General features: G+C 45.4%; 1 protein-coding gene across 9 annotated transcripts in view; it reads left to right on the forward strand.

The window, feature by feature from the left end:
- PDPR (pyruvate dehydrogenase phosphatase regulatory subunit) overlaps positions 1-27,256 on the forward strand; it is a 72,971-nt gene that overhangs the window by 20,952 nt on the left and 24,763 nt on the right. For 6 of the 9 annotated variants that reach the window (XM_077831468.1, XM_077831470.1, XM_077831467.1 and 3 more), the window contains exons 4-12: positions 1,868-1,949; positions 2,049-2,212; positions 3,539-3,660; positions 9,597-9,714; positions 10,561-10,710; positions 20,730-20,922; positions 23,279-23,403; positions 26,820-26,975; positions 27,073-27,206. In XM_077831468.1, the coding sequence (XP_077687594.1) occupies positions 1,868-1,949; positions 2,049-2,212; positions 3,539-3,660; positions 9,597-9,714; positions 10,561-10,710; positions 20,730-20,922; positions 23,279-23,403; positions 26,820-26,975; positions 27,073-27,206 (1,244 nt within the window). Of the gene's footprint in view, positions 1-1,867; positions 1,950-2,048; positions 2,213-3,538; positions 3,661-9,596; positions 9,715-10,274; positions 10,348-10,560; positions 10,711-11,564; positions 11,633-20,729; positions 20,923-23,278; positions 23,404-26,819; positions 26,976-27,072; positions 27,207-27,256 lie in introns of those variants that run through there. The other 3 variants (XM_077831473.1, XM_077831475.1, XM_077831474.1) reach the window with 3 other exon arrangements.

Below are 27,256 nucleotides of genomic sequence, written 5' to 3' on the forward strand. Positions count from 1 at the left end.
AGGTTGTCACCCTCTGTGGACCAGCACTAGAGGGGATGGGACATTGCCAGCGGGTTTCACAAATAGCAGAGGAACACTGACTTAGGGAGCTGAGGTGACATTCTGGGATCTGGAGGGGAATGTGATCTAGTGGGCACAGAGCTTTCTGCCTGCTGTCCCCAAACCTAACCCCTTCTGCCAAGCCCCCTCCAACTTTTCCCTGTCCTAGACTCTCTCCCCTCCCCCAATTCCCAGCTACTTGCCCAACCAATCCCAGTCCCCCTGCCACCCTGCTCCTCATCTGTTCCTTCTGTCCACTGCCAGTCTCCAGTGACACACACCCTGTTCCCCATTACCACTGGATCTCAGTCCTAGTGTCCTTCCTTGGGCTTCTTGGCCAATCTCTGTGTCCCCGCCCCCATCTTCTTGTCCCAGTTTCCTTACCCAGCTAGCCTTAGTTCTTCCCCTGAACTCCATCTCCTCATCACATCTGTCTCCCTTCCTCCCTCTCCCCAACACCTCTGGTTCAAATCCCAATCTTCTCACCTAGTCAGTCGCAATATCCCCACTCCCTTCCCCCAAACTCATCTGATCTCAGTCACCCACTTCCCAGCTTCCAGTCTCTGCCCAGCCAGTCCTATTCTTCTCCCTCTCCTCCAGCTACTTGTCCCAATCTACTCTTCCTGGCATTCCCTTCCCAGGTCCTGTTCCCTCTGCATTCAAATTGGGCAGCTTCCTCCTCCAGTGACCAGCCCTGATTCAGTCTGCAGTAGCACAGAGCTGCAGCTTTAGGGAAAGACCTGCTTAGCCCCAGGCCAGAGCATGCTCAGAGTGGACGTAATCTTTGGGGATTTAGATGTGAGACTCTAGCAGGTCTCTGCTGTGCATGTGTGAACTGTTTTTTTTTTTTCAAAGGCATAGCTTGGTTAAATTTGGTTGATTTTCCCAGGGACGGCAAAAGGTACATCCCTGACACTTAGACTACCCCCTTGCCAAATTTCAGGTCCTTGCTCCAAAGCTGGGGGAACTTTAGCTTTTTAAAAGAAACAGTTGCCAAAATTTTTAACATGGGCAACAAATTTTTCCCTAGCCTCATTCTCAGAATGGCTGAATCATTTAGGCTGAAATTTCAAAATTAACAAAAAAAAAAAAAAAATCTGTTTGAAGCAGACAGCTGACATGGAAGATTTCAGCCCACACAGTTACCATTTGGCAGAACTATAAGCAACAGAAAACAGGGTATTACAGTGGAATGTGTCAGGCAACGTTAATAGTCAGCGTTACTAGCCCTGCCTATAATTAAGTTTAATATTTAAAGGGTCATATTCGTCCATTAAAGCCAATGGATTTACCTTGGTGCGAAAAGGTTTACATTCATTTATTGCATGTTAGTCTTTTCGTCAGCTTATTAAGCAGTTATTAGAGCACATGGGGCACTGGTCTGAATCCCTAGTTTTAGCCTCTTCTTGCCCTGCCAGTTTCTCCTTTACTGGGCAGAAATGTGTGGCATATAATCTGTGAGAGTATTTATGAACCTGCATCCGATGAAGTGAGCTGTAGCTCACGAAAGCTTATGCTCTAATAAATTTGTTAGTCTCTAAGGTGCCACAAGTACTCCTTTTCTTTTTGCGGATACAGACTAACACAGCTGCTACTCTGAAACCTGTCTTTATGAACCTGAGTAACTTTTAGTATAAAGCAGGATTAAAATAACTTTAGTAGTCTAAATTAAACTGTGCCTTGTAAAACAATTGTAGGTTACTAGCTAATCAGTATATGAATGTGGGAAGCTTTCTTGACTACTGTGTATTGGAAGCAATGATTCTGCTGAAACATGGGGGCTTGGAGAACCTGCCCAACTTTGACTTGACTTTGGTCATTGTCTTAGGTTACGTGAAGACAGGCTCTATCTCACTGGCTCAGACTCAGGATCGACTGATCTCCCTGAAACGCATTGCCTCAAGGCTCAGGTACATATAAGAGAGAAACTGTACCTGATCTTAAACTTTTCCTGTGCTTGCCTTTCCTGAGAAGCTAATGACAAGCATCCTCTGTGTGTTCTGTGGCAGTGTAATGGGAATACCTTGTGAAATCATGGCTCCAAAACGAGTGGCACAACTACATCCACTAATCAACATTCATGACCTTGTGGGTGCCATGTATGTGCCAGAGGATGCAGTCGTATCATCTGCCGATGTGAGTCTTGCTCTGGCAAATGCTGCCTCTCGAAATGGTATGAATATTTTTAATCTATAATATGCCAGCTCCCTTGTGTGATGTCTGCCTTTTTGTTATAAAGGAAAATGACCCTTTCATAGGGATGGTATCAGATTTGGGATTCATCTTATTCTGTTTTGATGACCAAAGTCTACTAATTTCTTTAAAGGAAATATTCTTTAAATCTATTTTTCTCCACCCTAAAGTCAGGTCAGATCTTGTTTGGGTGCCGCATCTTTAGAGATATTTAGTAGAAGGAATCACACACCACAGGCTGCTGTAGTCATTATTTATATACAACCCTACAAGTCTACACAGTGCTTTACAATAGGTAGAAACCCAGATGGGAGCTTAGTCTAAAGGCACAAGTGGATTCATACCAGTCTGGACAGTTTCATTATATATGAGCCTAGAGGGGTGTGAGATCAGAAGCTGGAATATTTAACTGGACAGGTGGATTTTTGGGGATTTGGAGGTGGGCCTGGCATATGCCGTTGGAAGCTTGTTCAGTGAGATTGGGGTGGTCTGAAAGAAGGGACAAAGTCATGATTTAGCAAAGGAGGTGGGAGTGGAACTTGGTCAGATTGGAGGAAGCTTATGAGGTGAACAAAGGTCGAGCTCTGAAGGCAAGGTGGAGGCTGTATGGCAGCGGCATGTTCTTTGTGTATAGCAAGGCGTGAGGCCAACAGCCAATTGCCTTCAATGCTCTGGAAGTGCTATTCTTATAATTTAGCATCTCTTAGTATTGTACTTATGACCTCGTATCATTGTCTTTGATTGAGAAAAATATGTTGTTTGTCTCACTAAGTGCCACACAGTTGGGTGCCCCAGAACTGCATTGGCTGGATCTTCTGTTTGCCAGCTGGGTTTCTGAGTCCCGCTTGTTTTCAGTGTCATTCACTAACTGGGGCAAAAATGAATGACTGTGTTCCCTTGAAATAACCATTAGCTTTTGTATCTGTGCCACCATCCAAACTTAAGACTCCAGCGTTTATAAATAAAGTTTATAGAGTCTTTGGTTTACAGAGTTCCTTCCTCACACTTCCTTCCTCCATAAATGCCATCTGTGCTCCCTATTTGTTTGCTCCTGTCGCCCAGTATAAGTCTCCTACTAAAAAGGCTGTAACTCCAGCTCACTGCATTGCAGGATCTGTCCTGCTCCGTTGTACGCAAGCCCTTCTGCTGGTTTCCCTGTCAGAGGGTTTCAGCTGGATCAGGGAATGCCTGTGTCTGACACGGAGGAGAGATGGTTCTTTTGGCTTTGGGGGTAGCAGTCTGATTTTTTCATCCTCTCAGTAAGGCCTGTGATATCCTGACTACTTTCTCTGGCCTCTCTCTGTAGGTGTCCAGATCCATGAGCGGACAAGCATCAGCCATGTCGTGGTCCAGAAGGGTTTTGTGACTGGAGTGGAGACTGACAGAGGACAGATTGAATGCCAGTATTTTGTCAACTGTGCTGGGCAGGTTAGATCTGATGGAAATTTCCCCCTCTGTGTCCTCTTGTAAGGACTCCCAGTGTATTCGGTAGCTGTAATAGCAGAGGAGGAGATCATTCAGTAACCAGTGAAAAGAGCATGTCACGTTTCTTCAGAACAAACAAACGCTTGTCAACCCCAAAAATAGGAAAATATTGGTTACATCCCGAAATAGCTGAGTTCACACCCTCTGTCTCCATGCTATCTCTGTCCTAATTAGAGCAGTCCTAACAAGCAGTGCTAAGTTTCTGCCACCCATGTATTTGTTTTTAATAGTATTTTTACTTTATAAAGAAGTGTATATGTTCTGTATTTTCTCTGCAGTTTCATACATTATAATGTTAAGGTTCACTTTGGCCTGGTCTGCTGCAGTACATCAAAGGCATGCCAAAGGCATACCCCAGAATGGTAGTTATATTTAAGTCCTGGTCTACACTACGAGTTTAGGTCGAATTTAGCGGCGTTAGATCAATTTAACCCTGCACCTGTCCACATGACGAAGCCATTTTTGTTGACTTAATGGACTCTTAAAATTGATTTCTGTAGTCCTCCGTGACGAGGGGATTAGCGCTTAAATTGACATCGCTGGGTCAAATTTGGGGTAGTGTGGACGCAATTCGACGGTATTGGCCTCCGGGAGCTATCCCAGAGTGCTCCAGTGTGACCACTCTGGACAGCACTCTCAACTCTGCGAAGGCTTTTCCTGTCTACCTGGCCAGTGCATCGAACTTTTGAATTTCATTTCCTGTTTGGCCAGCGTGGCAAGCTGATCAGTACAGGTGACCATGCCGATCTCATCAGCAGCGGTGATCATGGAGTCCCAGAATCGTAAAAGAGCTCCAACATGGACCGAACAGGAGGTACTGGATTTGATCACTGTATGGGGAGAAGAATCCGTGCTATCAGAACTCCATTCCAAAAGACGAAATGTCAAAATATTTGAAAAAAAATATCCAAGGGCATGAAGGACAGAGTCTATAACGGACCTGCAGCAGTGCCACATGAAACTTAAGGAGCTCAGGCAAGCCTACCAAAGAGGCAAACACTCGGGGTCAGACCCCCAAGCATGCCGCTTCTATGATGAGCTGCATGCAATTCTAGGGGGTGCCCCTACAAATACCCCACCCCTGTTCATGGACTCCTGCAAGGGAGTCTCACGCAATAGGGATGAGGATTTTGGGGACGAGGAAGATGATAGCGCACACCAGGCAAGTGGAGAAACCGTTCTCCCCGACAGCCAGGAACTGTTGATCACCCTGGAGACAGTACCCTCCCAACCCAGGCTCCTGGACCTTGAAGGTGGAGAAGGCACCTCTGGTGAGTGTACCTTTGTAAATATAATACACAGTTTAAAAGCAAGTGTGTTTAATGATGAATTTGCCCTGAAGACTTGGGATGCATTCACAGCCAGTACAGTTACTGGAAAAGTCTGTTAACGTTCTGGGGATGGAGCAGAAATCCTTCAGGGACATCTCAATGAAGCTCTCCTGGAGGTACTCCCAAACCCTTTGCAAAAGGTTTCTGGGGAGGGCAGCCTTATTGCGTCCTCCATGGTAGGACACTTTACCATGCCAGGCCAGTAGCACGTAGTCTGGAATCATTGCATAAGAAAGCATGGCAGCGTGTGGTCCCGGTGTTTGCTGGTATTCAAGCAACATCTGTTCTTTATCTCTCTGTGTTATCCTCAGGAGAGTGATATCATTCATGGTCACCTGGTTGAAATAGGGGAATTTTATTAAGGGGACATTCAGAGGTGGCCAGTCCTGGGCTGTTTGCCTGTGGCTGAAAAGAAATCATCCCTGCTGTTAGCCATGTTGTGGGGGGAGGGGTTAAGCGATCATCCCAGAGAATTGGGTGTTGAGGGGGTTTAGTTGGGTTTGTGCTGCACATTAACCTGAAAACATCAGCCGCTCCTTTTAAATGGTCAGTGTGTCTTTTTAAATACTACTCTCCCTTTTTTCCTCCCACAGCTGCAAATGCCGCTATCATCTCCCCGTCCCAGAGGCTAGTACAGATAAGAAGGTGAAAAAAACGCACTCGAGATGAAATGTTCTCTGAGCTCATGCAGTCCTCCTGCACTTAAAGAGCCCAGCAGAATGTGTGGAGGCAGACACTGTCAGAGTCCAGGAAAGCACAAAATGCACATGAGGACAGATGGCTGGAGCAACAGGAGAGGTGGCAGCAGTGTGTTGAGAGGAGGCAGGATGCAATGCTGAGGCTACTGGAGGATCAAACTGATATGCTCCAGCATAAGGTTGAGGTGCAGGAAAGGCAGTAGGAGCACAGACTGCCACTGCAGCCCCTGTGTAACCAACCACTCTCCTCCCCATGTTCCATAGCCTCCTCACCCAGATGCCCAAGAACAGGAGGGGAGGGGGCTCTGGGCACCCAACCATTCCACCCCAGAGGACTGCCCAAGCAACAGAAGGCTGGCATTCAATAAGTTTTAAAGTGCAGTGTGGCCTTGTCCTCCCCTCCTCCCCCACCCCTCCCGGGCTACCTTAGTAGTTATCCCCCTATTTGTGTGATGAGTTAATAAAGAATGCATGAATTTGAAACAATGACTTTATTGCCTCTGCAAGCAGTGATCGAAGTGGGGAGTGGAGGGCGGTTGGCTTACAGGAAATAGAGTGAACCAAGGGGGTGGGTTTTCATCAAGGAGAAACAAACAGAACTGTCACACCGTAGCCTGGCCAGCCATGAAACTGGTTTACAAAGCTTCTCTGATGTGCAGCGCACCCTGCTGTGCTCTTCTAACTGCCCTGGTGTCTGGCTGTGCAAAACTAGCAGCCAGGCGATTTGCCTCAACCTCCCACCCTGCCATAAACGTCTCCCCCTTACTCTCAAAGATATTGTGGAGCACACAGCAAGCAGTAATAACAGTGGGAATATTGGTTTCGCTGAGGACTAACTGAGTCAGTAAACTGCACCAGCGAGCTTTTAAAAGTCCAAATGCACATTCTACCACCATTCTGCACTTGCTCAGCCTGTAGTTGAAGAGCTCCTGACTACTGTCCAGGCTGCCTGTGTACGGCTTCATGAGCCATGGGAGCAAGGGGTAGGCTGGGTCCCCACGGGTAACTATAGGCATTTCAACATCCCCAACAGTTATTTTCTGTTCTGGAAAGCAAGTCCCTTGCTGCAGCTCTTCAGACAGACCAGAGTTCCTGAAGATGCGAGCGTCATGAACCTTTCCTGGCCATCCCACGTTTGATGTTGGTGAAACGTCCTTTGTGATCCACCAGTGCTTGTAGCACCATTGAAAAGTACCCCTTTCGGTTTATGTACTGGCTGCCTTGGTTCTCCAGTTCCAAGTAAGGGATATGCGTTCAGTCTATCGCCCCACCACAGTTAGGGAATCCCATTGCAGGAAAGCCATCCACTATGACCTGCACATTTCCCAGAGTCACTACCCTTGATAGCAACAGCTCAGTGATTGCGTTGGCTACTTGCAGCACAGCAGCCCCCACAGTAGATTTACCGACTCCAAATTGATTCCCGACTGACCGGTAGTTGTCTGGCATTGCAAGCTTCCAAAGGGCTATCATCACTCACTTGTGAACTGTGAGGGCTGCTCTTATCTTGGTATTCTTGCGCTTCAGGGCAGGGGAAAGCAAGTCACAAAGTTCCATGAAAGTGCTCTTACGCATGTGAAAGTTTCTCAGTCACTGGGAATCATCCCAGACCCACAACACTATGCGGTCCCACCAGTCTGTGCTTGTTTCTCAGGCCCAGAATCGGCTTTCCACGGCATGAACCTGCCCCATTACCACCATGATGTCCAAATTGCCAGGGCCCGTGCTTTGAGAGAAGTCTGTGTCCATGTCCTCATCACTCTCATCACCGCGCTGCCATTACCTCCTCACCTGCTTTTGCAGGTTCTGGTTCTGCATATACTTCATGATAATGTGCGAGGTGTTTACAATACTCATAACTGCTGCAGTGATCTGAGTGGGCTCCATGCTTGCTGTGGTATGGCGTCTGCAGGAGAGCAGAGTTGTAGGGGAAGTAGTGGTTGGATGACCAGTTTTGCAGACCTACTGCACAGTCTGCTACTAGGACACAACAGCTTAGCGGGCTGCACGCTCGCCGAGGTATGGCGAGACAAGAGCAGGAGAGCAGAGTTGCAGCGGAAGCGGTGGATGACGACAGTCATATAGAGGACCTGTGAGACCACCAGGAGAGCAGAGTGGCAGCAGAAGCGCTGGCCGGAAGACCAGTTTTTCCGACCTACTGCACCGTCTGCTGCCAGAGCAGGAGAGCAGAGTGGCAGCAGAAGCTGTTGTTGGATGACTATAGTTAGCATCCTACTGCACCGGCTGCTGAAAGCAGTATGGGGCCCGCACGGAAAAAAGGCGCGAAATGATTGTCTGCTGTTGCTTTCACGGAGGGAAGGGCAACTGATGACATGTACCCAAAACCACCCGCGACAATGTTTTTGCCCCATCAGGCATTGGGAGCTCAACCCAGAATTCCAATGGGCAGCGGAGACTGTGGGAACTGCGGGATAGCTACCCACAATGCAACGCTCCAAAAGTCTATGCTAGCCTCAGTACTGTGGACGCACTTTGCCGACTTGATGTGCTTAGTGGGGACACACACAATCGACTGTGTAAAATCGCTTTCTAAAAAATCGACTTCTATAAATTCAACAGTTTCAGAGTAACAGGCGTGTTAGTCTGTATTCGCAAAAAGAAAAGGAGTATTTGTGGCACCTTAGAGACTAACCAATTTATTTGAGCATAAGCTTTCGTGAGCTACAGCTCACTTCATCGGATGCATACTGTGGAAAGTATAGATCTTTTAATACACACAAAGCATGAAAAAATGGGTGTTTACCACTACAAAAGGTTTTCTCTCCCCCGACCCCACTCTCCTGCTGGTAATAGCTTATCTAAAGTGATCACTCTCCTTACAATGTGTATGATAATCAAGGTGGGCCATTTCCAGCACAAATCCAGGTTATCATACACATTGTAATGAGAGTGATCACTTTAGATAAGCTATTACCAGCAGGAGAGTGGGGTGGGGGGAGAGAAAACCCTTTGTAGTGATAAACACCCATTTTTTCATGGTTTGTGTGTATAAAAACATCTTCTGTATTTTCCACAGAATGCTTCCGATTAAGTGAGCTACAGCTCACTTCAGCTTATGCTCAAATAAATTGGTTAGTCTCTAAGGTGCCACAAGTACTCCTTTTCTTTTTATAAATTCAACCTAATTTCGTAGTGTAGACATACCCTAAGAGGAGACTAGTGCATGCTGTTTGCTTGGCACTGTAATCTAAGTGGCAGCCTGTTAAGAAGCATCCTGCAGTGTGGCAATACACACCTGCCAAGTCTCACTCAGTGGGAGGGGTACATCTTTCTGAGGTGAAGGACTTTGCTGTGACTCTTAATGAGACTATTGAATCTCCATAATGTTTCTGAAAACCTCCCTCATTCTAACTGTCACAGCTTGTCAGCCCTGAAGATATATTTGCCAGTTGATGTTTCTCAGCCTGCAACTGGCCATCTTGGTAACATGGGACCGCAGCAGTCCAGGAGCCCAAGAGAAGAATCATTGTCTATTATGTTTTCTTCAGAAGCCAAACCAATAGTAACTTCACTGTATAAATTCTTCTTCTTCGTCTTGTTTATTTTATATCATGATAGCACCTAGAAGCCTCAGTCATGGACTAGGCCCCCATTGTGCTAGTTGCTGTTCAAACACAACAAAAAGATCTTCCCTTCCCCAAAGAGCTTATAATCTAAGTAGAGAGGGGGAAAAAAGTAAATTTCTTCTCTGTCTAAGGCAATATTGCAGCAGCGTAGACATGGACCTGCTCTGGTGCTGTAGCAAAAGCACTCCGATGAAGACAAAATAGGCCTGTGACTCGGCTTTCTCCCTGTCACTTCCATCCCAACTAACCCTTTCTGGTTTCAGTGGGCCTACGAGCTGGGTCTCTCCAGTGAAGAGCCGGTCAGTATCCCGCTGCACGGCTGTGAGCACTTTTACCTCTTGACACGTCCCTTGAAGAAGCCACTAGAGAGCAACACACCAAGTGAGGACTCTCCCACTTTGTTTTATTTTGCTGGTGAACTCTCTCTATCCTTCCAAAGTCAAGGCTGGCTGGAGAGGTAGAGCTGATGTGTGCAGACCTGAACTCTGCCAGGAATGTGCCTGGCGTTCAGGCTCACTTGCTCTGAGTGCCCTCTCTCAGAGTTGAGGTGGGGAATAGTTGTCTATTTACTCAAATATAAACTCTTGCCACAAAAGATGAGCTCTTTTGGGTTTACCAGCGCAGCTAGCAAAGATTGTGGCTTGGGAATGATTTTGACTCTTGCTTTACAGGTGGTTGCATCTCTGTTGGATGCATCAACTATGCACCCCATGCTCTGGAGGGATTGTGCTAACCTTGCTATTATGTTCTCCTTGGAGACTGCTGTGCCCATATGGGCCATGTGTTTCTCTCTTTCAGATGAAGTTAAGGCTTTACAATGGCATTTGCATGTCATTGAGCAGTAGGGGGCATCCAGTGTACTTGAGATAACGACCCTTCCCTCCCCACACACCTGGCTTTTGGCTCCCCTGAAGGAGAGCGCGCATATGGATACCAGTGCTGGGAAGTGGAAAACGCTCGTGCGCGTACACACGCGCGGTCTGTCTTTTTCTCTAGCAAGCATTTCCGCAGCTAGTAAGTGATGGTTATCCTCGCCTGGGAACCCAGCTCTCTGACCTGAGGGCCTGATTCGCTCTCTAGTGAATTCTCTTCACTGACTGATTTGTTAGTCATTTTTGTATTCCCAGCCTCTCTGTGTGGGGAGCATGGTCTATTTTGATATAAACAAAGTTGTAATTTGTCCTGCACTTCCCAATCCTTCAACATGCTCTCATGTTTCCTCTGCAGCTATCGTGGACCCAGACGGCAGGATCTATATCCGCAGTTGGCAAGGTGGCATCCTCTCAGGTGGCTTTGAGAAGAACCCCAAGCCCATCTTTACTGAGGGCCGGAACCAGCTTGAGATTCAGAATCTGCATGAGGACTGGGATCACTTTGGTATGCTAATCAGATAGGGTTTACAGCAGGGTGGATTGGATTTAAATGAGGATTTAAATCAGTAGTTAGGAAGACTCGATTTAATAATGGACTTCTACATAAAGGTGCATTTTTGTTGGTTGTTATAACCTTAATACATATTCTTCAGAACTCAGAGATAGATATACGTTTCATTTTTAGAAGTTACACACTGTACATTTTTAAAGTGATTTATTTTGAAAACTTTTCAGATGAGTTTTACAGCTATATCAGAAAATGAATGCTTGTTTGGTTATTTCATTTACCAAAGGTAATTGACGCAGATATTTTATGAAGTCATTGGGAGGTGAACTATCTTTAATTCAACAGGTTAATGATTAATATTTGGAGGATTTTCTTGCCATGCTGTATTAGGAAGAGAATATCACCAGACAAACATTTAAATTGTTTTATTTAACTAAAACAATAGCGTTATTCTGTAAAAGCGGCAAAGACTCCTGTGGCACGTTACAGACTAACAGACTTATTGGAGCTTTCATGGGTGAATACCCACTTCTTCAGATGCATGTTATGCAACATTATTCTGGATTTTTTCTTCAATAGCAAACGTATAATATTTTAACAAAACATGCATATGAATTTTTTAATTTAGTTAAACGTTCAAGTTTTTTAAAATCAGGTTTGTTTAAAATTGTTTAACTAAATTGAATTAAAAAAAACACAAATTAAATCGACTCTGTCAGCCAGGTCAACATAAAATATTGGCTTCTGCAGCAAACTCAGTCATCTTCACCTTCATTTTCCTGTTTGTTCATAATCTGGAAAAGAAAAACAATCTTTCCTGCTTTTTCAGGTCCCAAACGATTTCTCAATTTGGAATGAATTAGTCCAAAGGAAGAAAATATTCTTTCTACACCAGCAGAAGAAGCTACTGCTGTTAAAAGTGAGATTATCACTTCCACAGTCTCTGAATCCAAGTGCTTAAGTGACTTCCACCAGTTCACTGGTGTGACTCTTTAAAACATCATCAGCAGACATATATTTCTTGAATGGTTCACCCTTAGCTCTGAAGTTTATTATAGTTGGCATTATGGAGGGATGATTGCTGGATGTCCATGTCACAGCCAACTCCTCTTCTTCAGCAGTTAAGGTTTGACCCTGGTACTGAGTATTGAGAATATTTGCAAGAAAATCAGCTGGAGATAGTGCTTGTCCCATTAGTTTTTTTGGTGCTTGTAATTTAACTCTGTTGTTGTGGAGGGCAACAAAAATGATTAGGGGGCTGGAGCACATGACTTATGAGGAAAGGCTGAGGGAACTGGGATTGTTTAGTCTGCAGATGAAAAGAATGAGGGGGAATTTGATAGCTGCTTTCAGCTGCCTGAAGGGGGTTCCAAAGAGGATGGATCTAGACTGTTCTTAGTGGTAGCAGATGACAGAACAAGGAGTAATGGTCTCAAGTTGCAGTGGGGGAGGTTTAGCTTGGATGTTAGGAAAATCTTTTTCACTAGGAGGTTGTGAAGCACTGGAATGCGTTACCTAGGGAGGTGGTGGAATCTCCTTCCTTAGAGGTTTTTAAGGTCAGGCTTCACAAAGCCCTGGCTGGGATGATTTAGTTGGGGACTGGTCCTGCTTTGAGCAAGAGGTTGGGCGAGATGACCTCCTGAGGTCCCTTCTAACCCTGGTATTCTATGATTGCATATTTCTCTTTTTAAGATCTCACTCAGTTCCTTACAAATTTCAACAGCGTCAGCCATAAAACAGCTATTTCCCTGCGTTTTGTTCAAGGCGACAGAAACAGGCTTCCGGATACTCAGCGTGTGTTCAACCTTTCTCTTAAGCCCAATGTTGGGAACTTTGGCTGTGACAGTGCCATCTATTTTTTCACGCTTTTGTTCACAAACTGTCATCAGATTAGGTTAGTTCTTGATCTAGTGCTCAAAACAGACCAGTACTGAGTTTCATTGCATGACTTGTGGGAGAGTGAGCTTGATTTCTCCTACTTTTTTCAGAGCAGTAGCTGCAAAGTGGTTGTTATGGAAGTATTTTGCAATTTCAACAACATTAGCCTTTATTTCTGGAACACTGAAGTCTTTGGCTAAGAGATGCATCAAATGAGCACTGCAACCGTATGTTATTAGCTTAGGACTCTCTTCTAAATAATTTCTTCTCATCTTGGATACATTTGCAGCATTGTCTGTGACCAAGCTGTGTACTAGACATTTGAATTTTTTTTCAGTTTGTTATAGCTTTTATTTCTGCTACTTGTAAGTATTCTGCTGTGTGTGCATTTTGTGATGTATCAGTTGTTGCTCTTCGAGAGGTGTCCCTGGGGGTGCTCCACTGTAGGTGTTGGTGCGCCCTTGCGCCGTTGTTTGGAGACTTTTACAGCAGTACCCATATCAGCTGCGCATGTGCGGAGCCTGCCTCACATACCAGTCTTGTCTTAATAGTGTGCATGCCCGGCCGAACTCCTCAGTTCCTTCTCTACCATCCCCTGCCGGAGTTGGACCTAGAGTAGACTCGTTAAAACTTTTTTTCTTACCAATTCTACATCCTTTCCCCCCCTTGGTTTAGCACTCTAGTTACTAGATAAGTTCATCCCTCAAAAAAAAAATTTCCCCCTTGTTCCTCTCAGCCTCCAGCCGACGCTAATATGCCTGGCTTCCCAGGATTTAAGCAGTGCACTATGTGCAGGGACACCATCCCTATCTTGGATGGTCACTTCCAGTGTATAAAGTGCCTGGGGGAGCCCCTCATTCTTCAGAAATGTGCCCATTGTTCCAAATTAAAATCCAGGGCAAGTAAAGATTGCTGAAAATGATTCTTCGGCAGGAGTCACTCAGACCTGCTTCTGACCCAGGTACGGGCTCCTCAGTGAACCGCAGCCCTCCCGTCTCCAAAAAGGACAAAAGAGAAAACGCCCGCCTCCTCACCCAGAAGGGAAACATTGCAAGCAAAAAGGTTGCTGAGCAGGTCTTTTTCTTCTGTGCAGACCTTCTCTCGGCTCAGCACCTTGGGTGTGCCGGGTTCCTCCAGCATCGTGCTAATCCTGCCTCTGGCTGCAGCGACAGCACAAGCTCCTGGTGCCAAGGCTTCAGGCTTCCAGTTGCCTGCCTCTCTCTGGACACGGTGCCAGCACAGAGGACCTTCCCAGAACAGACTCGGGCTGCTCTTACCTTCCCGGCACCACCAACCTCAGCGCATGCATTGAGCGCTACAGTGCAGAGAACGTCGGTGCCGAATGACCCTCCAGCGCCACAGGCGCTCCTAACAGAGGGTTATTCACACAGGCTCTCCGGCATCGCAGTTCATTCATGCACCGGACCTACAGGTGTCACCTAATCTACAGTCTCATCTACTTGACACCTATTTTTTTTTTTCCGGACATTCGCATGCGGTCTGGACAGCTGTCTCCTCCTATATCTCACTTTTCTAGTGGTGAGGAAGCCATAGTGCAGGGAGACTTTTCATCATACTAGTTCTCCCAGTCACAGACCCAAATCAGCAGTGGTCACACAAAATCTAGGTCTTCGTTCATCAAAGACCTCCCTCCCTGGTATACAAACCTGTGGATGGCACCGCCTATGTCCTTCCCCGGTCAGTGGCAATACTGAGGTCCGTGGGCACCATATAAGCGATTCCACTAGGATAACCAAGATGCCAGAAATAGGAGTAATGCCACCTCGCCACCACCAGTGCATACGGCTACAAATGAGACACAACAACAAGCTGTTACTCCACACTTTGATGAACACACTACACATGCTTCCCCAACCCTTCTGGAGCCCGTATCCACACAGGATGAGGCTATACTGCCTGCCCCACCAACACGGTCGGATGATTTCTTAAAATTTCAAGACCCCTTCAAAAGAGTCGCCAACGAGTTGAGGATTAATCTGGAGTAAGTTTCTGAAAATCAGCATGAGATGACTGATCTCCTGCAACCTACCTCCATATCCAAGATTGCCTTACCTATAAATTCAGCCATAATGGATCCTGCCAAAACCATATGGCAGACTACTAGCACACTTACCTGTAAGCGAGCTGACCGGAAATACTTTATTCCTTCCAAAGGGTCTGAGTTCCTTTTTACTCACCCAGCATCAAACTCATTGGTAGTAGAGGCAGCTAACCAAAAGAACAAACACCAGTTTCCCAGGTCTACCCCAACTGTTAAAGACAGTAAAAAGCTGGACCTGCTTGATCATAAAGTGTATGCTTCGTCCACATTACAATTCTGGATATCTAATTATTCATCCGTTCTGGCAAAACATGACCAAAGAAACTATGAGAAACTCATGGACTTTATTGATGACATTCCAGAGAGCAAAAAAAAATCAGTTTAAAGCCATAGTCTCTGAGGGACAAATCCTCTCCAGTACCGCACTACAAGCTGCGCTTGATGTTGCTAATACGGCTGCAAGATCCACTGCTACAGCAGTTATGATGCATCGAGCTTCATGGCTTTCATCGTCGTCTTTTCTTCGCGCAGTTCAGAATACCAACAAAGATCTCCCTTTTGATGGTGGAAAACTATTTGCCAATAACACCAATGATGTGCTTCACTCCATGAAGGACTCGAGAGCGACATTACGATCTCTGTATCCAAACCCCTACAAATAGGAGGAGACAATATAGATACCAACCTAATCAATGTCCACCTGACATATACTCAACAAAGTCATAGACCATAAGAACAACATCATTGCTGTACCAATTCATCGGCTCCATGTCAACCCCCTCCCACTAATAAGCAAATTTGAAGATGTGGTCGAGAGTATAGAAAACATCATCCCTACTTCAGGGACCCCTCTCACAAACAACTGCTCCATCGAGAGGTGCATCACCTCCTCCAATTAGGAGCAGTAGAACTAGTGACCGACCAACACAGAGGAAAAGGGTTCTATTCTCATTACTTTTAGCAGAAAAGCAAACTGGGGGATGGCAACCCATTCTCGACCTCAGATGCGTCAACAAATTCATTATTTAAAAAAAAAAAATTGACTCTTGCAACCATAATCCCAACACTGAAGCAGGAAGATTGGTTTTCAGCCCTTAACCTGCAGGGTGCTTATGTTCATGTGACCATACATGCTGCCCATAGACGTTTTATTCGCTTCGTTCTGGGCTCACAACACTACCAGTACAGGGTCCTACCTTTTGGTCTCTCGACTGCGCCTCATGTATTTTCCAAATTCCTTGCAGTTGTAACAGCTCATCTCAGAAGGAAGGGAATCATAATTTTTACTTACTTCAACAACTACCTTTTCATAGCCAGGACCCTCCAAGAAGCCGTTCAGTCCACAGAACGGACAGTCCAATGTTTCCATGCTCTTGGCCTGCGAATGAACAAAGAAAATCTACACTCACTCCCATCCCACAACAGGAGTTCATAGGAGCACATTTCGACTCACGCAAAAGAATAGCATCTCTCCCACTCCACCTGCTCAACATCATCAACCTTTTGGTTGCCAAGCTGTACAACAGTCCACAGGTGACTGCACGAGATTGCCTACAACTCCTAGGCCACATGGCCTCTTGCACTTTTGTAGTCAGGAATGCTCGCCTCTTCATCAGGTGTTTTCCAAAGTTGGATGACCACTGCCTGCAGACGGAATGTCCATGGTCTGAACAACCTTTTATACCTCCCAGAGTCAAGGACTCCCTCCACTAGTGGACATTGCCTCACAGTCTTTGCTCCGGGGTCCCCTTTCTACAGGACGTCCCGCTGGTTATCATAACTACGGACGCATCCCTTACAGGATAGGGAGCACACATGCCCCAGTACGCTGCCCAGGGCTTTCGTCTCCTGCCGAGACGTCCCTTCACATCAATGTCTAGAACTCTGAATGATACGCAATGCCAGCCTCCATTTTCTCCCCTTCATACAAAGCCAACATAGAATCATAGAATATCAGGGTTGGAAGGGACCTCAGGAGGTCATCTAGTTCAACCCCCTGCTCAAAGCAGGACCAATCCCCAACTAAATCATCCCAGCCAGGGCTTTGTTAAGCCTGACCTTAAAAATATCTAAGGAAGGAGATTCCACCGCCTCCCTAGGTAATGGATTCCACTGTTTCACCACCCTCCTAGTGAAAAAATTTTTCCTAATATCCAACCTAAACCTCCCCCACTGCAACTTTCTATCCACCTTCACCTCCACTTTCTGTCCATTCATCCAGCCCATACTTCTTGAACTTGCTGGCAAGAATACTGTGGGAGACCGTGTCAAAAGCTTTGCTAAAGTCAAGGAACAACATATCCACCGCTTTCCCCTCATCCACAGAGCCAGTTATCTCATCATAAAATAATGACTGACAACATTGCCTGCATGTTCTACGTAAACAGGCAAGGGAGGGGTGGGGTGATCCCACTCCCTTTCTACTGAAACGATGGAACTGGTGTCTCAGACACAATGTCTGAATGTCAGCTGCATACTTACCTGGCTCTCTCAATACCACCGCAGATGACCTCAGCAGAAGATTTCTCATAGACCACGAATGGGAACTAAACAAGGATATAGTACTAGACATATTCCACACAGGGGGATACGCAACTGCAACAAAGGAGAAATGCCCAAGATTTTGTTCTAGAGCGGAACTAGGCAAACACTCCACGGGGGATGCGTTCATGTTCCCATGGAACACCAACCTAATGTATGCATTTCCCCGATACCACTCGTACACAAAGTACTGATAAAAATACGAACAGACCAAGCCAAGGTCATAATGATCACCCCCACGTGGTCCAGACAGGCACGGTACCCTTTCTTTGCCAAGATGGCGCTCTCCGCACCCATCCCATTACTGTTCCACCCGAATCTCTTGTCCCAACAACGCGGTCTACTACTCCACCCCAATTTAACCATGTTACACCTCAAGGTTTGGCTCCTTCATGGTTCTCTCATGCCGAGCGAACTTGCTCGGAGCAATGTACTCCTTCATAGCACAGCAAATTCTACATGCACCACCTACCTTCGTAACTGGACAAGATTTACACACTGGTGGGCTGCCACAGAAACCGCTCCTTTTTTCCACACCTCTGCCACTAATCCTTGACTATCTGTTAGAGATTAAACTCTCTAAACTCTCCTTGAGTTCCATCAAAGTCCACTTGGCTGCAATTACAATGTTCCGTGATGCCACTAACAATAGGCCTATCTTTGCTCACCCCATTACTAAGTGATTCCTTAAGGGACCCCAAACCCTATACCCGGATATCAAACCGCCTAATCCACCTTGGAACCTTCTCCTATATTTTTTGCTCAGCCATGAGAATTCAAGAATAGTCCAGAAGGAAGACAGGCAGTCCTTAAGAAAGAAGTATGAAATAAAAAAGTTTACCAACCTGAAGATCCTGCATGTTCAGACTTGTTCCTTTCATCATCTTCAACGCAGCTTCCTCCTGAGAAAGAACACTTCTCATGATGTTTCATTCGGGCAACCAAGCCTTACGTTTCTTTGTTGCACTGTTTGCATTTTGCACGCATGCTTGTCACCCACAGGTAGAGGAACTTCATTAAAGTATTCTCAACTGGGTCTCTCTTATGGCCTGCTGCCATTGTAGGTTTTCCCTTCTAGTGAGAGAATGGTATGGTAGATCTCAAATCAATGAAGGCTACACTGAAAAAGACCTTAAGACTTCTGGAATATGCTGCTCAAACAGTTTCACTTTTGTTTCTACTGCCAGTCCCTCCCTTTTCACATTTATCGCCAGACTTCTTCTCCTTGTCCAGATCTATTCCACCCCAACAATCTTCTGTTCATTGAATTTTTTGAAACTTTGCACTTTTAGAGAGAGGTAAGGGTTTGACTGTGTAGACAAATTTGCAGAGGGACAATAGGGTTAAGGTCTGTTATTTCTCACCTCTATATATTTATTTAAAAACATTTTTGCTGTTAACAAGCATGTTCTCTCTGGAGACACAAATCCACAATTTGAGAACTGCAAAACTAAGCATCTCTGATGGTATCTTCTAGACTGAGCACTGAGTCCCATTGGGTGGATAGAAAGATTAACCTAAATAATCTATACAGAAGCCCCTGGAACCCCATAAAATTGCGTCCCTAATCCATGAACTATTGGAACTCGTTTACAAAACTTTTCTTAAACATTACATGAATATATTGTCTCATACTATAGAATTAGAATTTATAATCCCTGTTCCATGATGAGATAGTTTTAATTAAGATACATTATAGCTCAGATACCTTTAGCAAGGTTTTTTCCTCAAAAAGCATTTTATGAAAAAAATGATTTTTTTAAAAATGATTTTTTTAAAAAATCATTGATTTTTATCCACCCTGGTTTACAGTCCTTACATGGGCAGGGCTGCCACAGCAGCACAACAGAGGGCTCAAAGGTAAGGCAGTGCTGCCTACAAGGGAGAGTGTGCTGTGGATTTGCTAGAACTCTTATCTGTCCTTTCTTAAGAGGCAGGGGAGGTTGGGCACTTCAATAAGTGGGTTCAGTTGTCAATTTGTGGGGCAATTAGTGTGAGAATCCCACTCCCATCAATTGCAGTTGCCTCGTATGTGCATTGCTGGAAATCACCATTAGCCTTCAGCATGTCCGTTCACATACTTCAGTTTGTACCAAGTATAGGGCAGAAGAGCACTGTGCAAACCTCCCCAAAGCATTTGATGTTAAAGGTACAGCACCACCTGCTTCTCCGCTTACAGGCTCCCTGTTCAGCACCAGTAACCTGCCATGCACTCCTCATACTCCAGTCCTGCATCTCTTTTGAACAGGGACTGCCAGGTGCACCTAATTTTATGATACCTTTTATGTGGACAAAGTATAGCATGGCTGCTCCTGGATTCCTCCCAGCCGGTGGGGTGGGGTGTTGGATTGTTTTTCCCCAGATGTACTGGCTTGTATTTTCCCAAGTTGAATCTCATTTTTATTTTCTGTCCATAATTTTAACTAGAGGGTTGCAATTCTGTCTTCTCCCTTCCCTGCTGAACAGTTAAATCTTCCACTGCTTTTACTGACCCTACCTCAGAACCTCCTCCACTAGAGCCTAACCTGCTCCTGTAGAGTTCTTCCTTTGTTGTGTCTTGTCTTAGCATGCTTTCCCTCACTGCTTCCCTTCCCCAGGGACTCTGGCATCTTCCCCTAGGGATCTCCTTGTACCTTGTAGGCCTTAGCTCAGGGCTTCTCCCACAGGAGCCTATGCCGTTCCCTGTGGGTTCTCCTACCTGTCAGAGAGTCCTACCGTCTCTGCAGTCACAGTCTCAATCTCTTTCCCCCAAAGAATTCTTCATTGTGTTGTCTTTTTCCTAGCTCTTTCACAGCTTGGATCACAAATTATTGTTCAGTTGCCATATGACAGTCACTTGGGCAGAGGGGGGCTTGCTTGCTGCTGGGTCACAGGCAAGGCTGCGCCTGGCTTGCTTTAAAGGGTCCACCAGCCTTTGACACCGCTGTTCTAGATATCTTATAAGACCAGACCTGACACCGGCTGCTCTGAGACCCCTCTCTAGAGAAATTCAGAACCCCATACTCACGCTGGAATCCTCATGTGCATGGGGAGTGGGCATAAAAGCTTTATTTCTGTTCAGACATTTTTAAGGGAACATGAAACTTGACCATTTTAGTGCTTATTTTACTGCTGAATTTTGAGCAAAGGAAGGTGAGAGATTTTAAATAAAATACCTTGCGGAGGGAAACCCCGAACCAAAAAAAAATTGAAATGAGATCATTTGCTTTATGGGGATAGCCAGTTCTTCATACCCCCAAAAGGGTTCTCTTTAAGAGTTGATCCATTTTAATTAGCCTGAGAAGGCAAGCTCTGCTAGGTTTCCTGCCCTTCTGCTGATCTACACCTGTGGTACTTTACAGAAAATGTCCAGTTTGTCCCATGGATGCACTGAGACATGGAAGATACTGCTATCTGTTAAGATCATATAGCTTACTGTTTGTCTGTCTTGGTGTAAATGGACTGGTTTGTGTGTCTGGTTTTGGGATGGAGGAGGAGTGGTTGAAGTGTCTGTAGACTAAAGGACTAAATTGTATTGTTTTGTTTTGGTGACTAGAGCCACTGCTGAGTTCTCTTCTGCGGAGGATGCCGAGGCTGGAGGCTTTGGAGATCATGCAGTTAGTGAACTGCCCAGAATCCTTCACTCCAGATATGCGGTGCATCATGGGAGAGTCGCCCACGGTACAGGGCTACTTTGTCCTGGCTGGAATGAACTCGGCTGGCACCTCTTTCGGTGGAGGAGCAGGCAAGTAAGTGGCTCACCAGCAATGTTCCCTCTAATTTTTTATATCCATATGTGGAATGAATTACACCTCTACCCAGATATAACGCTGTCCTCGGGAGCCAAAAAATCTTACTTATAGGTGAAACCACGTTATATCAAACTTGCTTTGATCCACAGGATCACGCAGCCCTGCAGCCCCGGGGCGCCGCTTTACTGCATTATATTCGTGTTATATCGGGTCACGTTATATCAGGGTAGAGGTGAATGTTATGTGCACCGGTATGGAAGTGACGGGGGTGGGACCCAAGGGTTGGGAGTGTGTGGGAGCTCAGGGCTGTGGCAGAGGGTTGGGGTGCGGGCTCCAGCTGAGGGTGCGGGATATGGGGTGGGGCCGGGGATGAGGAGTTTGGTGTGCAGGCTGCCTCTGGGCTGGGGCCGAAGGACTTCTCTCCCCCACTCCCCTCCCCAGCCCTGTCCCCACTGGCGGCAGCCCCTGGAGAGAGGCGCTTCTCCCCAACAGCAGCCCTGCACACCCCCAACTTCCTCCCCTCCCCGTCTACCTCGCTTCTCTCCCCGGCCTGCGTGGCTCTTTATAGCCTGCTGCACAGCTTAGAGGGAACTTAGCTCACCGGTATAGTGCAAGAGGCACTGTGTGGTTTTGTGTACCACAAGACAACATGCAGAATTTGACTATATAAAACTGTTTGTCAATTCATGGGAGCCTGAGCTTAGTCAAGAAAGCAGCCTGGGTTATGAAAGAGCACTGCATTTGAGAGGGTGAAAAGCATATTGCATTTTCTCTGATTTCCTTCTCCGTGGGGGTTTCTGACTAATCAGATTGTTGGCTTTCCCTGCGCATCTTCTTTTGGGCTCCACATGTCAAGGACCAACAGCTTGCTGAAGACTGATGAGGCTCCTTGCAGGGTCCACCAGTCCTGTTCCTTTTCCCAGCTGGCAGAAATAAATGCTGAGCACAGCACAGCTCATCTTGTCCCCTATGCACAGGCTGGGTGCATTGCCTCTGTGGGGCTGCCACAAGAGGGGGGAAACTCCTAAATCCTGGACCTGCAGGCCAGCCTCTCTCAGGCCAGATTGTTCAGGTGACTCTGAGTTAATTTTCACAAAAAATGCAGGCGATAAAATACTGTGTACTATAAATACTAATGTGAGTTAAATGTTGGTGAAAGGTTCTGGGGTTCACTGCCCTAGAGACTCATTTATATATTTCCCAAACAAACTTCCCCCACACTTCCTTCTGCCAGCATCCTAGGGTTGTGATGACTCCCTGATAGGTTAGACTCTTACACAAATCCAGGAACTTTGACAGAATTGTACAAATCACATCCAGGAAAAAAGGCTGCATTTAAAATGGCTGCTGCCCCTCACCCTAGTTCGCCCTCACCCAGTCTCTCCTATTGTGGTTCCATCTTGGCACCCTGATCTGGTCCAGCATCCTCTGCCCCCACCCATTGCCTTCCGTTAGTCAGGATCCTTCCTATCATCCCAGCCCCAGAGCGACCTCTGTTTTTTTCCCCCTTCTTCTGTGACGGCTATTGGTATCTAGATTTAGTATCCGTTTGGTTCTGATAGCCATTAGTTGTCAAATGATTCACCAAAAAAAAGGGAATCCTCCATTTTTCTCGGTCATAATAAGGTCCATAGCACCATTACAGGAAGATCTGCAGGCTATTTCAGTTTTTGGGTCAGAACCAGACCTGTCCATTTGTCCGTTCAAGCTGTCTTGACATTGCATTAACATAGCTTTCTCCGTAGATTTTCTGATGACCCCTTTGCTATTGTCTCTGCCAGCCAAATGTATTGAACTGTTCTGCTTTAGTTTGGGCTGCTCTCTTCCTTTTAGCTTTCTGTCATTCTGACTTGACAGGGGTCTAGAGTACACCCTCCAGGCCTAGCTTAGTGATTGCCGGAGGTGTTGCCAGATGTAACCTCCAACTTGACAGGCACCTTCTGCTAAGGCGTGAGCCTGTACCAGGTACTGGAAATGACAAAGATTAAGCATACTTCAACCCTCTCTGCTTTGTGTATCCTAAGGATATAGCATAATGCTAAATTATAAACTGCTAATCTGATGCTCCGTGGTTTCACTTGCAGTGTCCTCAGCTTCCATTGCTCTGTGTGGTAAATTTCATTGCAGTGGGAAGTTAATAATTCCATTATCTGGTGGCTGGTTTTGTTTTAGTTTGAAATCTCCCAGCTCCCATTGGTTTCTGTATTATTGTAACCACCTTTTTCAAAGCCTCTGCTGATTGCACGAAATCCTGGTGCGCAAATTCCCTTTACTCCTTGACTTAAGAGCTAGACTCTTGCTCATAGTGCTTCAATTAACATCCAAATCCTCCTTGGTTTCTGCTTTCAACTAGGTACCTGGCTGAGTGGATGGTAAATGGTTGCCCATCAGAAAATGTTTGGCCACTGGACCTGAAGCGCTTTGGTGCCCTTCAGAGCAGTCGCACCTTCCTCCGTCACCGCGTCATGGAAGTAATGCGTAAGTCACCTTCCAGTGCACTCACTGTTCTAGTCTAGATGGGTTCTTGTGCTGCGCTTATCACCGTAGCACCCAAACATCTGGCACTGGTGCAATGAGCAACATGACGAACATCTGTCAAGTGGTGTTCTCTTGCCCTCTTCCCCCGGGGGAGAAATGTTTTTCAGGGGAGTGTCTTGTTTTGATGGGGTTTTAGGTTGTGAAAATATATATATTCATGTTGCACTGTATCTATGTTAGAGAAGGCAAGATCGAAGAAATGCACCTTTCATTTGGAGTGGAAGGTGGTGAGGTTGTGATGACTCTGTCTAGCATTCACAGAGGTGTGTAGGACTCTGTTGTCTCTGCTGCACCTCTTCTTCTCCCAGCATTGAACTGCAGTCATTCTGAGGGCCACGTTCTCCTTTCCGGCCCTCTGGGTGGCCACACAGCCTTTGCCCAATAGGAGAGAGCACCTGGTTTCCTCACAGAGAGTCAGTAGCACTCCGCTCGTCTGTTCCAGAGAGATGCTCTATAGTGGCACTACGGACCCCTTTGTGCTTGTCTGCTCACCCAACACCACTTCGACCTTGTGGTTTTTATCCTGGGTAACACATCTTCTGCATGCGAGTCCCGTGCATGGCCGGCTAGGACTCCAATAGAATAAAGGCAGTGCAGAATGGTGGATTATCTAAGTCTTTAAATCAAGATTTAGAATTTATGGGTCTATTACAGGAGTGGGTGGGAGAAGTTCTGTAGCCTGCGATGTGCAGGAGGTTAGACTAGATGAGCCTGATGGTCCCTTCTGGCCATAAAGTCTGAGTCTGTGAAAGTTTCCACCTAAAAGCATTGTGTTATCCCAAGCATCCTGATAGTTTGTGTCAGTATAATGTGAAAATGTAAATTTAGGAATATTGAGTCTAATGATCTTTTATCAGTTCTAAAGGTTTTAGAGACACGCTCCACTGTCAAGGGCAAAATGGCTCAGCATGCTGCTGCTGTGTGTATTTCCCCTCATGCCACCATTTCTAATCAGTTGAGGCCCATAATCTTGTATATTAAGTGCCTTGTAGGGTGAGGCCCATCATTATGTGTTTCTTCCTATCACTGGGTAATCTTGCGTGAAACAAAACTGAGCTTCAATAAAGAGTGGCTTTAGATGCACCCAGGAGTAGTAAAGAATTGGCTGAGCAGCTCTCTAAACTATTAATATTTTTAACAAATCTTGGGACACTGGGTAAGTCCCAGAGAAGTGGAATAAAGCTAATGTTGTACCAGAATTTTAAAATAAGGGCAAATGAGATGACTTGGGTAACTATAGGCTGGGTGTCCTGACGACGACATTCCCAAGCAAAATCATGGAAAAGCTGATATGGGATGCAGTCAGTAAAAGATTAAAGGATGGTAGCATAATTAATGCCAGTCAGCATGGTTCTATGGAAAATAGGTCTTGTCAAACTAACCTAATATCCTCTTTTGATGAGATTACAAATTGGATTAATAAAGTTAACTGTGTTGACATAAAATACGTAGACTTCCTGTAAGGTATTTAATTTAGTCCCACATGACATTGGTTTTGTGTAGTGGTACTTTTTTTTAAAATGTAGTTCATATTACATTGATCAAAAACAACTGATAGACCTCAAGAAGTAACTGTAAATGGGGAATCATAGTCCTTTGGGGGTATTTCTAATGATTCCAGTGAGGATATGTTCTTAGCCCAATGCTGTTCAATATTTTTTTCAACAATCTGGAGGAAAATCTAAAATCATCGCTGATAAAAGTTGCAATGACACAAAAATTGGTGGAGTAGTAAATAATGACGGGGTCATTTATACCCACTGATCAGGATTGCTTGGTAAATTCGGCTCATCTGAACATGGTGCATTTTAATGCAGCCAAATACAAGGTCATACTTCTAGAAATAAACACATTTACAAGACGAGTGACAATGTCCTGTAATGTCCTGACTCTGAAAAAGATGTAGAGGTAATGGTAAATAACCAATTGAACATGAGCTCACAGTGTGATGCTGTAGCGAAGAGGGTGAAAGTAATCTTGTATTTATAAGCAGGGAATATCAAATAGGAGTAGGGAGGTTGTATTACCTCTGTTTACAGCAAGAGTGAGGCCACTCTTGGAATACGTGGGCACCAGAACTGGACAACACTTGAAAAAGGATGTTTAAAAAATTGGAAAGGGTTCAGAATAGAGCAACGAGAATGCTTCGAGGTCTGGAAAGAGACTTACGAGATTATGACAAGAGACTTAAGAAGCTCAACCTATTTAGTTTATCCAAAAGTTGGTTAAGAGGTGACTTGATCACAGTCTGTAAGGGTCTAAATGGGAAAGACATTTTTGACAGAGTGCTCTTTAATTAAGCAGGACAAGGCCACAGCTGGAAGCTGAAGCTGACAAATTCAGACTAGAAACAAGATGCAAACTTTTGGCGGTGAGGATAATTAGTGTTTGGGACAACTTACACAGAGATGTGGTGGATTCTCCATCACTTGTAATATTTAAATCTAGACTGGATGTCTTTCTTAAAGATATGCTGTAGCTCAGAAGTTATGGGCTTGATGCAGAAATTATGGGCAGAGGTTCTACGGCCTGTGTTATGCAAGAGATCAGACTAGATGATCATAGTGGTTCTTTTTGCTGTTTAAAATCTATGACACATGCACCCAGCTGCCATGGCATAGGATTTGGGGGCAGGCTGGTGAGAGAAGGCTAGATATGGCTCCAGATATATGTAATCCAGCCACCCATTGGTAATAGTGGAGTAAGGCTGCTCCATAATCTAAAACTATAGTGTTGTGTTATAACCAACAAACAACAATCAGAACCTGGAATAAAACCAACAAAGGAGTGCTTGTGGCACCTTAGAGATGAACAAATTTATTTGGGCATAAGCTTTCGTGGGCTAAAACCCATTTCATCAGATGCATGCCATGGAAAATACAGTAGGCAAATATATATACACAGTACATGAAAAGATGGGAGTTGCCTTACCAAGTTGGGGGGGGGGGTGTCAGTGCTAACAAGACAATTCAATTAATAGTTCGTCTTGCAGTCAGCAATTTTATGAATCCTTTTCCTGCTCCTCCTCATCTCAGCTTCTGTACTGCATCGAACTTACCAGTGTCCTTTGAAGAGCTGACATTTGAATGACAACACTTCAGAAGTGACATACTTAATATAATGGGACAGCATTGAAAAGTGAAGTTTGATACCATAAGGAGCAGCAAAACAGCTGAATACCAGAATTCTTTCTTCAGCTATGATTTGCTACCTTATAAACTCTATAGAAGTACTGCAGAATGGGTACATTTTAACTGTTAGAAAGGAATACTTGTGAGGAAGGGCAGTCTTTATAAGGAAGTTGGGCTGAAGTGTCAGCAAGTTAGCTGATATTTGGCCACCCTTGACCATTACAGCCCTGATCTATGATCTGAAGGTTCCCCGTTGGGACTTCCAGACTGGCAGGCAGTTGCGTACTTCCCCTCTGTATGATCGCCTGGATGCCCAGGGAGCCAGATGGATGGAAAAGCACGGATTCGAGAGACCCAAGTACTTTGTCCCACCAGGGAAAGGTGAGATCATATTCTCCTCTGCATAGAGCATTCCTGTTGATTTAATGTGCATTGCAGTCAGCTTATGAATTGTTCTCTTGATTCTTGCCTTCCATAGATCTGTTGGCATTGGATCAGAGCAAGACCTTCTACAAACCAGATTGGTTTGACATTGTGGGGTCAGAGGTCAAGTGCTGTAAGGAGGCTGTGTGTGTAATTGACATGTCATCTTTTACCAAGTTTGAAATAAGTGTAAGTACCTCAGGGGTGACAAAGGGACAAACTGGCAAATGCTGTTTATT

The sequence above is a fragment of the Eretmochelys imbricata genome, chromosome 12 (genome assembly GCF_965152235.1).
Source record: "Eretmochelys imbricata isolate rEreImb1 chromosome 12, rEreImb1.hap1, whole genome shotgun sequence".
NCBI lineage: Eukaryota > Metazoa > Chordata > Testudines > Cheloniidae > Eretmochelys > Eretmochelys imbricata.